General features: G+C 37.7%; 1 protein-coding gene across 4 annotated transcripts in view; it reads right to left on the bottom strand.

Annotated features, from left to right (window-relative positions):
• Positions 1–11980, bottom strand: part of LOC131931502 (mucin-2) — a 36611-nt gene extending 24631 nt beyond the window's left edge. For all 4 annotated transcript variants that reach the window (XM_059288322.1, XM_059288320.1, XM_059288323.1 and 1 more), the window contains exons 1-2: positions 11769–11980; positions 827–1252 (exon numbers count right to left, since the gene is read on the bottom strand). In XM_059288322.1, the coding sequence (XP_059144305.1) occupies positions 827–1093 (267 nt within the window). In that variant the 5' untranslated portion in view covers positions 1094–1252; positions 11769–11980. The remainder of the gene's footprint in view (positions 1–826; positions 1253–11768) is intronic.
• Positions 11981–12017: the final 37 nt, after the last annotated feature.

Below are 12017 nucleotides of genomic sequence, written 5' to 3'. Positions count from 1 at the left end.
GTGGGTTGGAGTTGCCACACAGAGACGCACCAACTTATTGAGGCGGATGACAGTTTTTGTGGGTATACAATTCCCAACTGTACATCTTATTAAATGAAACTACTAAAGTTCCCTAACTCAACTGTACACCTGTATGTGTAACAAAGATCCCTAACTGTGTGTTAAATAATAAAGCCACTAAGATCCCTGTGTGTTACATAATAAAGCTACTAAGATCCCTGAATCAATTGTACACCTGTGTGTTACATAATAAAGCCACTAAGATCCCTGAATCAATTGTACACCTGTGTGTTACATAATAAAGCCACTAAGATCCCTGAATCAATTGTACACCTGTGTGTTACATAATAAAGCCACTAAGATCCCTGAATCAATTGTACACCTGTGTGTTACATAATAAAGCCACTAAGATCCCTGAATCAATTGTACACCTGTGTGTTACATAATAAAGCCACTAAGATCCCTGAATCAATTGTACACCTGTGTGTTACATAATAAAGCCACTAAGATCCCTGAATCAATTGTACACCTGTGTGTTACATAATAAAGCCACTACGATCCCTGAATCAATTGTACACCTATGTGTTACATAATAAAGCCACTAAGATCCCTGAATCAATTGTACACCTGTGTGTTACATAATAAAGCCACTAAGATCCCTGAATCAATTGTACACCTGTGTGTTACATAATAAAGCCACTAAGATCCCTGAATCAACTGTACACCTGTAAATGTAATATAATAAAGCTACTAAGATCCCTATATGTAACACAATAAAGCCACTCAGATCCCTATATGTAACATAATAAAGCCACAAAGATCCTACCTTCCCCAGGCCGTTGTTGAGCATGTGCGCCAGTTCATTGTGGTGGATCAGGCCCCAAGGAAAGCTGTTGTCGTTCTCGTCAATCTCCAGCAGCTCGAAGTCAACCACCGCCCCGCACGAGCTCCTACACTCCCCTGCACCACCGCCGCCAGCACCACAAGTGCTGTTGGTTAAATTATCCCCACCACTTCCGGTGCCGTAGCGACGGTGAAGACCACCGTGCTTTTTGCTGTTGCCGTAGGTAGGAAGTGCAGCCATAAGGTACATCCCTTGAGCGCCTGGTCCTGTGGAATCACATTCTCCAGAGCTTCCACGGCCCGGCTGGCATCATGAGGATGAGCTGCCGCATGACCGCGGGGACGACGGGGCTCCGACTGAATCTAAAACACTTCCTTGTCCCAGAGCACGGGTGAAATCAGAAAACATCTGAAAAGTAAAGGTGGTATTTGATTGAGTAATGAGTAGGCATACACAAATTATACACATTTCATCTTAGCAAACTCGGTGTATGACTATTATCCATGAGTCTACAATTATCTTTTCTAACTAGAGTTATTATATTAAGTTATTTCCAATAATCTTTACAATAACCAAGCTCAGATTTTTACGCCCCCCCCCCCTCCTCTGATTAAACTGTTAAAATATGTTGGTTAATTTCGTCTGAATGCAGGTATAATTGTACGTGTATTTGCGCAAGTAATAAATGTTAACAAAAGCGGCATGTAGGAAAATAAGCAAGCAAAGAATTGCCTGAAAAACATGAGTTGTCACAAGCCAACACAATTTCAAAGATTTAATAATTCAACAACACCGTACATGAAGCGAGATTCAATACTCGACCTTCGACCTTTACTTTCACAAAACAAGATACAGAATAAAAATATTTTTAAAATACGTTCTAAAACAAATGCATGACGGCAAACAAAAAATGTGATAGAGAATTAGATAGCTCTGGTTTGTAAAAAAAAAAAAAACCGCATAAAATTAATAAACAAAATACAAGCACACAAAATTAACAGCACCGCATTTAAAGATATTCTCTCGCAACACCCGTCGGCTATTCCCGTTCAAGATTTTCAAGTCGAATCAATACAACGGTAAAGTAGAAGTCGAAGACAGAACACCGGCTAGCACCGTGCTTATACGTCTGTAATCACTCAACTTGGGAACCAGTGCAACGAAAAAAAAAACGCATACCAAATGAAGAAACAAGAGGCGCTGTCACCAGCGCCGACATTTCCTGTCGAGTCCAATAACTGACTAACTGGGCCAATAGCAAGCCTCTGTGCCAGTCACATGGCCAATCCGACTCACCCAGTTTTGCATTTATTGAAATATGAAAGACTTCCGCCAAGCAGGAGAGTGACCTTACCTCGTCAAATAGGGCTCAGATGGTAACAAATGTACCAATGTATACTACTGCATATTATAAAAAAACTAGGCATGCTGCCCAGCTTCGCTTAGGCTTTCGAAAACATTGAGAATTTGAATGCTTAATTAATTCGCCCGAAGGTCGGTCTACGACCTCAAGAGTTATGAAGAGGTTCCTCCGTGGACATTTTTTTTCGATTTATAGCTCATATAAGGTACCGGTCAGTCGAGGTCAGTTTTGACCCCCACATCGTAGACTTTTCGGCCAACCGGCCCCCGTGTTCTGTCGCACCAAGGCAAGATCATGCCAAATTTGAAGCGCCTGCGGCGCCGGGAAGTGCCCTATCGGACACCCGACAATCTAGAATCTAGATCTAGATCTAGATTCCTAAAAGAATTTTTTTTTAAAGTTTAGCCCGAGCATAATAAAAAAGAATACATTAACCAAGTTGACTTGCTGTGTCTCGAACCCGCACCACCTGCGTGGTTTAATGTACACTAACATCTCCGCTATTTAGGCACCTTATAAAATACGGAGAATGAAACACGTATTTTAAAATCTTAACTTACACGAATATGCCTATTCTTTCAAATTATTTTTTTATCCCAAATTAGCCAGTTCATAACAAAGATTTTGTATAAAATAAATAAGTCTTGAAATAGTTTAGTCCTAATATAGAAATTTATTTTTGGAATAGATTTTAGAGAAGTTAGAGTCTAAATCTAGATCTTAGCGTCTACGTCTAGATTATAGATCTAGTTATTGCGTAGATTTAGATTTAGTCTAGATCTAGAATCTCTAGATCTAGAATCCAAATAAATAAAATAAATTTTATGAGTTTAGGCCGGAAAAACTGTATTGTATACATTTCATAGTGTACGTAGATCTAAATCAAATTTGAATGAAATAGTTCATTTCTTTTTATTCAAAACACAGCAGATGACGTCATTAGTTAATGTATAAGCAATAGCGACGTCACAGTTTTATGCGATCTTTTTCACATGTATTAATGCTTTTCCGGTTGCATAAATAATACTGTTTCTCTACATTCGAATACGCCTTTAATTTTTATTTTTCTTCTTTAAGTAAAATTGTGGTTATACATTTAAAACATCTAACATATTATTTTCAACAAAAGTCCGTAAAAAGTTCTCGATATATCGCTGCCGATTCTGACGTGATGTCCGGCGAAATTTTTTTGCGGACAGAGAAAGAGAGAGAGAGAGAGAAGAGCGCACATGGCCTTTTATAAATTAGGATAGTTTTATTGTTCAAATCAAAGAAAACATGTACGAGTTACCTAATGAGTCAATATTAACGCCAAGCGAATAGAAAGCAGAATTTATGTAACCAGAGTTTCTTGTGGTCATCTCATCAGAGGAGGGTGGGGGCATCCCCCACCCCCCATGGGTGAAAAAGAATTTTTATAAATTCAAAATGTAAACCAGTGTAGTCCCCCCCCCCCCACGGGGAAAAATGTCTGAAATAAACACTGCATGTGACATTGTGACAAACTTTTGAGAGCATTTAAAAAGCAATATTTACAATCTAAGCTAAAAAATATGAAACCATAATATAGTTTACTTAAAATTAAAACTCAATTTCTTGACTAAAACAGACACATGTCACAAATTGTACCGAATACAATCGGGTGTTCATCAAATAACACTACACAAGTTTAATGAAGAAATGAATAGGTTACAGTGTGTTGGGGCATTGATGATGTGACTATGGTCTGGCTACGGTCATGACGGAGTGTGGATACATATTTTAACAGCGGCTTTAGTGTGGTCAATGTGCAAATGTTGGATGGGCACTGATTAAATGACGTAGTGAGACTGGACAATGACGTAGTGGGACTAGACATTGAGACAATGACGTAGTGAGAATGGACATTGAGACAATGACGTAGTGGGAATGGACATTGAGACAATGACGTAGTGAGAATGGACATTGAGACGATGACGTAGTGAGACTGGACATTGAGACTATGACTTAGCGAGAATGGACAATGAGACAATGACTTAGTGAAACTGGACATTGAGAACATGACTTAGTGAGAATGGACAATGAGACAATGACATATTAACACTGGCCAGTAATAACAACGGCGTTGTGTGAGTGGACATTAAGTTACAACAGTAGAAGATGGATGAACATTGAGACAGAGAGCAGAACGTGATGGAGCACCATTCTACAATTACGTGAGGAAACTACCGCTGGACCACCAGCCATCTAGCTCTAAGACGTATATCTTACATCGTGTTTTGTCCGTTTGACTAAGCTAATTCCCTACAATCGTTTCTTGGCGAAGTGGTACTCACTACTACAAGGGGGGGGGGAGGGAGTGCGAGAGAAAAAGGATAATGAGCGAGTTGAATAATCACAGTACACAGTATCTTGTGAGCGGCGCTTGTACGCTTTATAATTCAACGCTTATTTGAATGGCTGATAAATAATTGCTTTCCTGTCAGGTATTAAAAATAAGTTGAACGCCAAATCCCTCTATTGTATTTACGTGGCTCAAAAGCCTCACGCCAATAACAAGGGTACTGAAACAATCAAGGGTACAACAAATCGTCTCTGTTCCAACAGGAACAGTCAACGTAAAGGCCAGTTTGTTTCCGGCCATGGGCATGTGAGCTGCGTTGCATGATACAGCCACAGCATCAATAGTGGAATTAGCTAACGATTTGGTGCCCACAATAGAACATGATTCATCTCGACGCGCCGCGCTTCCCCGTGCTGTTTCAGACTTTCTGGGAATGGAAATCAATGAAACGCATTTATGAAATGATTCCAAGTCTTGTTTTTCATAACAATGCGGCCGTGTAAAAATAAATGATTCCCCCATTACTGCATTGCAGGGAGTGAAAGAGCGAGAGAGGGAGAGAGAGAGAGAGATAGGGCTATTTTGATCATCACCATTAGAAGCTGCAATCGAGACAGATGTTATATTTTTAAAAACTTAGAATCCAACCGTTTAAAGCAGAAATTATTTTTATTTTTATACTTAAATTCTTTTTAAGAATTATACTTTAAATATCCTATATAAAAACATTAAAACATTAAACTTAAAGAATATAAAAACAAATAAGTAACATAATCATCTCATAAGAAATTTACTAAGGCAATTGTGATATGGCCTATTTTATTTTTTTCATCTGTATGATGTTTACAAATAAATAAAAAAAAAAAAAAAAAAAAAAAAAAAAAAAAAAAAAAAAAAAAACGACGAGGTGTCTTCTACACGCTGAGACAGCAATACACAATTTTGGTTTCTGAAGCCATTTGGTAAAAAAAAAAGTTGCTATTCTGTACAATAAGCCGGCCTGAAGTGCGAACTAGCGGCCATTACCGCAACACGCAACTTGAGTTCATCAAGGAAATATTATCGTTTCGCTGTGTCGTTTATACGAACAGATATAATGGCGAATATATTAGTTTATACTGTGTGGTCATTTTTCTTTTTATACAAAAAAAATCGTTATAAGCTAGAAAGCATGCTTTTCTTTTATTAATGACGCCAAAGTATAAACACAGAGAGATTATTTTTCACGGCAGTCGGATGCAACAACTGCGCTTATTTCTCACGCGAGCTGACAACGGTAAGAGGGGTGAAGGAGGGGGGGGGTATGACTGGGTTAGCTGTACTCTCGGTTCTCGTGGGGATCACATGACTCATATGTTTCAGATCAACAGCTTTCAATAATACACTGATGGATTGACGCAAGTTCATAAGGCCCGGGAGTCGGGGGATCCAAATGGTTATTGACTCGTGACCCCAGAAAAGGGATCCAATCTGGGGAACTTTAACCGTTATGCAATTGGGGTAGTAGGATAGGATGGAGTAGGATGGGGCGGGGTGAGGTATGTACAATTAAATGGGTTAAACGCCAAGCATTATTTCTATATTCGTGTCTATAACATGTGGTTGTGGTACAAAATAGGTATTTGTCTCAAGTAGAGTCTATAGAGATGACTCAGCCAGGTGCAAGAAATATATATGTTGTATACAGTTTAAAAATTATGTTGGTAGCGACACAGACCTAAAATATAATATTTGTTCTTATTACTGTCGGAGTTTAAAGTAAGTTTGACCTATACACTGATGAGTTGTGTCCCTTGAAATGAGCGACTAAGAAAAGGTGTCACCATAAAGCGTCCTAGATTAGGTGCGGGTTTCGCTGTGTGAGAGGACGCTACGGGGTACTAACGATCTCGGTCATTAATTGACCACATTGCTATAAATAATTCAATGAAATGTTTAGGACCCATTGGGACAAATAATCGATAACGAATGACTGATACTTTAAATAGCCGCAACACTGAATACAACGGTAAAAAAAAACTGACTGCATGAAACGCCGCGTCATAAAAAATGATTGCAGTCGACGCAGTGGTGACAATAACATTTGTATACAGCAACAAGCGGCGTGTTACCCGCAGATACCTGCCTGTAAATATACGCCATTGATATTTTGCTCAATGTAAAATATCGTTACACTGTCAACAAAACCTTTTGTTCTGCCTCAAGTCTAGTCACACATTACATCAAAGTTATTTTAAGAAAAACACAATTGGCTGTCGGTTTTTTTTAATTACATTAATGCATTTTGATCTTTTCTCTGAGCTAAGGCCTGTTGTGTAGTGTGTTTTTTTTAAAATCGGCCTTCGTTTTTCATTTACTTCAACCCCCGAGGCGCATTAAAATGACACGTTGATTAGTCATACCTACATATTTTGTATAGCATACTCCAAACCCCAAACTTAATCATAGCCTTAATTTTAAATGTTAAAATATCATTACTGGCATATCAGCTTCTTCTAGGGGAGGTTGGGTGACAAAAGCTAATCGATAAAAATAATTAAGTTCAAGGCATCTAAAACACTGTTAAACAGACTTGTATATGCGTGTCAAGGAAAGGAATCTCATTTGAATAGGTCACACATGGATGATTTCATTTCATTCTACGTCACCTGTCCACAAGTCGCACCTCTCGTACAAAAAAAAAAACAGCAACGTGCCAACACCATCAGGTATAAATAGCGACGTCATGATTTGCGGTGAAGCAGGAAGCGGGCAAGCATTACATGTACTAAACAAACTGTAGCGGCTGGCTTTTTGCTGGGAGTAGTGTTTGGTGTTCTCCAGACTTTGATCACAACGATAAAGGCTGGAAAACTAAACATTGACACCACTGAACACAAACTTATTAAACGACTAAATCAAATCGCCGTTGGTCTTCGGCATTGATTTGTGGTATTGATTTACACGTGGTTGGGTATAATTAGCTTCGGTACCAAATGTGGGGAAACAGGAAACTTCAATCAATCAAGACATGTGACCTAGACACCAGCTGGGTGTGGGATTTTTTTTTACTAGTGTAATGGTCTTATAAAAAATATAAAGAGAGAATGAGAGAGAGAGAGAGAGAGAGAGAGAGAGAGAGAGAGAGAGAGAGAGAGAGAGAGAGAGAGAGAGAGAGGGAGATTCAGTGCCCCACCCATCCCTGTGGTACGCCGCTGATTCAGTGCTCCATTTATCCATGTGGTACGCCGCTGATTCAGTGCCCCATTCCCAAGGTAAGCCGCTGATTCAGTGCACTGATACAGGTCAGTCTTGTTTGCTGATAATAAATCAGACCTGGATCAACTTCGATAAGAGACTTACGCGACACTTCCTCAACACATGATTGAAGAATTATTGTAGAACTTGATTTTTAAAAAAAATTGATTAATAGTAGAGAGGGGAGGGGGGTGTAAAAACACCAACTTTCAGACAAAACAGTGGAGTGGCTAAAAGACGTGTTTTCCCCAAAGGGCATTAGTCCAATGTGCAATTGTGATTACTGATGTTTATTTTTTAATGAGTGAAAGTGACTTTGTCAACGTGCCCTTGCGAAAAACGCTTTTCCATACTTTAAAAACAAACAAACCCCGACTAGTGTGACGCCATACTCAGGAGTGTTTTAGAAAAGATAAAAACAGACATACTGTCAATTGTTTCCGGGTGCACTTGACTTCAAGTATAATTGTCTCTGGAGTACTGTTTTTTATTTATTTAGAGCAACAGCGACGTTTTATATAGCGTTAAAAACGTGCCGTTTTAAACACTGCTTATGAGAACACGACGGCAATGTCACTGTTACTTAGAGACTTTAAGGCAAAGGAAATGCCGCCATGATTGTTTGCTAATAATGCCGACGAGAATGGTGATTTTCCGCACTAAACTGCGTAACCAAGTAAAATACGATGAAAACAAATGGTTTTCACATCAGTCAAATACAACGGCAATCGGACATCGTAATGACAGACGGTTGAGCCAGAGATTAGAGCCCAAAGTTCACTCGTTCGCACCGAGATAGGACCTTGGCAAGGTGAACGGTCTTTATCGCGGCCCCATATCGACCCTGACTCAGATGGAAATGGGGACTGAGTCATGCTAGGACCCACTCGTGGTTAGGTGTATTTCCAATAAACAAATGTGCAGGAAAGGCGGGGGATATCGATCACCTAACGACCAACTCAGCTGTACATTATATACATGCGCGTGTATAACAGTGTAAGCAAGTAGCTTTTCCACCGAAACATACAGCATACATGACAACCATATCGACGTTTTGGACTGAAAGAAAAAGATGAAAATAACATACAGGGAACCTACATACACAAGCGCTCGTATATGTATATATATATATATATATATATATATATATATATATATATATATATATATATATATATATATATATATATATATATATATATATATATATATATAAACAATGTGTATGGATTTAGGACCCGTTACCAAGTAGATAGGAGTGTTAGAAATGGAATTGAACTTAAAACAATATATCTTGAAATGAATGTCCAAAGAGTTATCCAAATAGGCTTTCGGTAATCAGGAGAGTTAAAGAGTTTTGTCTGTTTATGTCAATGTTTATAACAATATTCTCTCTTCAAACCCCCCCCCCCCCCCCCCCCCCCAACCACCCAAGTAAAATAAAATTATTAGCTTAATAATATTATTTTGTCTTAGGCATTATATACAAGGCCTTTGTCAGACAATATTAAACCACACATGCCACAGAAGCTTAGTGTTTGTATTTGTATAGACAATTGATTGACCTTTCAATGTATGTTAATTGTTACAATGTGTATTTTATTGGATGTTTGATTAACTAGTTTTACAATAAACAAAAGCAGTTACTTTAGATTAATTTCTATTTGCCTGCAGTTGTCAGTGGTTATACAGGGTGCTAAAACTTGGTTGCTGTTCTCAAACTTACTTATACAGCAAAAATACCTAAACAGGTGGTAGTTCAATCTTTACTAAATACATGCAAGTTTTAGTAGTCCCAAAGTAAACCACTTTAAGAAATGGGTTCTAAAAATAAATCTATGATACTTCAGCAAAAATGTAAGCAGTCACAATAAACCTAAAATTTGTGTACACTAGAGATTGATTCCATATTTTACATTAGTCTACATTTAAAACTACTTTTATACACTCATATGGGTTAAACCAGCTCATAAGCCAGACAGACAGCAACAGGATAAAGAATCTAGCATTTTGCACAATCCTATTGCCAGGCGGCAGACCTTTGAGTTTCCACAGATATTTGTTTTCTTCCTAGTAAATAGCACCACTGTGTTTGAATATGAGGTTCAGTCACGAGTTGGGAACCTATCTTTAAACTTTCAGGTTTGCAAGTGCACATCTTGCTGCTGAAACATACCATCATCAATACCTCTACAACAAGACTAGACTACCCAATACAGCAGAGAGGCAGAGGTAAAATTACATTACTATCGGAGTTCACCCGCAACTCCACCCAAAGCATGTCGACCCCCCCCCCCCAAACTAAATAGAACTTAAATAGATATTAAATATTTATAATTTTACCAGTGTAAACCGCCCCTCTGAAAGATTAAAGTGCCCCCAACTGTAGGGGAGAGGGAGGAGGAAGAAAGGGCATCTGAACTGAAAGAAACACTGATATTGCTACACTCACACACATCCAATCAGTAGGATATTTACTAGCAATCAAGTGTAAGACCAAAAATAACAGAAAGTGTAATCAAGAGGCTTAACAGATATGTGGGCTTATAATAATCTGACTTGAGCAGAATGATGAGACAGCATGGTCAAACAGTAAAGTACTGGAATGTCAATCTGAGGTGGGTACCTCACGGTTGAAGTGAACTTGCCTATGGCCACTGTCTGACTTGAATGAGTACTTCACTTTATTAAACTAGGTATACATCAACACTGTTGGTCTTCTACAATACAGTATTGGACCATTAGCCTAATTGTACAAACCATAGCCACAATTAAAAATCACAAATGTTAGGGAATAACAATAAACTTGGTGATTTAAGTTTTAAGTGATTGTCGGAATTGATTGTATATTACTGGTACTCACAGCATTTACTGACTTGTAATCAAAATTAGGCCTAATAATTTTAATGATTTAGTTTTTAAACAGAATAAGTTAACCTAATTTATAGGTATGGATCTAGACCTTATTAAATAATTAAACTAGCCAAAAAGGCTAATTATTAGGCTTATAATTAAGAAACAGTTGATTAGATCTAGAACTATTATTTTTTTTAAAAATTAGATCCAGACCCCTAACTGTGTTATGTTTAGTTAAGTTAACCAAGCAGAGTTTCTTCCAGGCATCTCTTCGGGGGGGGGGGGGGGGGGGTAAAAAATTTCAGGGGGGCTTTTTTTTACCCCCCCCCCCCCCCCGAACGCAATGAAATTTATATAATTTATATAGAAAATATATACTTTTAACAGTGCCCCCCCCCCAGAGCCTGGAAGAAACACTGTAACCAAGATATACATGGGTGCAAGCCTACTCAGTTGGTGATTACTACACAGTCTGAGTATATCAGTATGAGTAATACTATAAAGTATAAACTATAATCCATACCATATGTAGACATGTAGAACTAGTAATCAATATATTAGGCCTAAATAAATATTATTACATAGTTAATACATAGGCCTACTAATGACTAAAACTAAAATTATACTTAAACTAGAGATCTCATCTAAAATATAAATCAGAAAATCTGATGGGGGGGGGGGGGGCTTATTTTAATTTTACCCATCTCTATTATTAGTATCATTCTCTAGTCAATGACTTAAGTCAATAATAATTATTAATTGATATAGGCATAGGCCTAACAATTAGGGCCTACTATTAGAATTAGTAATTAGCCTATAGGCCCTATACTATAGGGCCTACAGTACTATACTTTATTAAATTAGATCTAGGGCAGTAGGCTTATAAAATAAAATTATACTTTATTAGTTTATTAGGCCTATAATAAAATATCTAGGCCTATAATCTATATTATTACCGTACCTGAGCATATTCTCATAGTGAATAGTGATTTCTCATTAGAGGTCAAGGAGCAAGCTACTCTTTTTTTTTTTGTCAAACGTCAGAGTGTGTGTACACTACTGTGTAATGTGTAATAGAATCTCTAGATCTAGACGTCTAGATGTAGATCTATATTTTAAACACAAACTAGACTAGAATTACTTACCTTTTTTCAATCGCTAAACTCTGATGGTACATATTTATTATTATTAAAAGTATGTCCTGAGAAATATAGATCTAACAGCTTTAAATAAAAGCTGCATCCAAACGTCACTTTCCTCTGGTTTAGGTAAAAAGCATTTTGGTCCTAATCTAAGGGACGAGTTTCTCTCCCCTTTTTTCTTTTAAGTATATAATTTTTTTTTTAAACGCGAACACTTCCTGTAATGATGAGATCATCCATTCTATTTTTTAC

Source organism: Physella acuta, unplaced genomic scaffold (genome assembly GCF_028476545.2).
Source record: "Physella acuta isolate Inbredline_101_S28 unplaced genomic scaffold, ASM2847654v3 ptg001982l, whole genome shotgun sequence".
In the NCBI taxonomy this organism is placed as follows: Eukaryota; Metazoa; Mollusca; class Gastropoda; family Physidae; genus Physella; species Physella acuta.
Note: the sequence above shows the minus strand (reverse complement) of the source record. Positions and strands in the feature narration are given on the sequence as shown.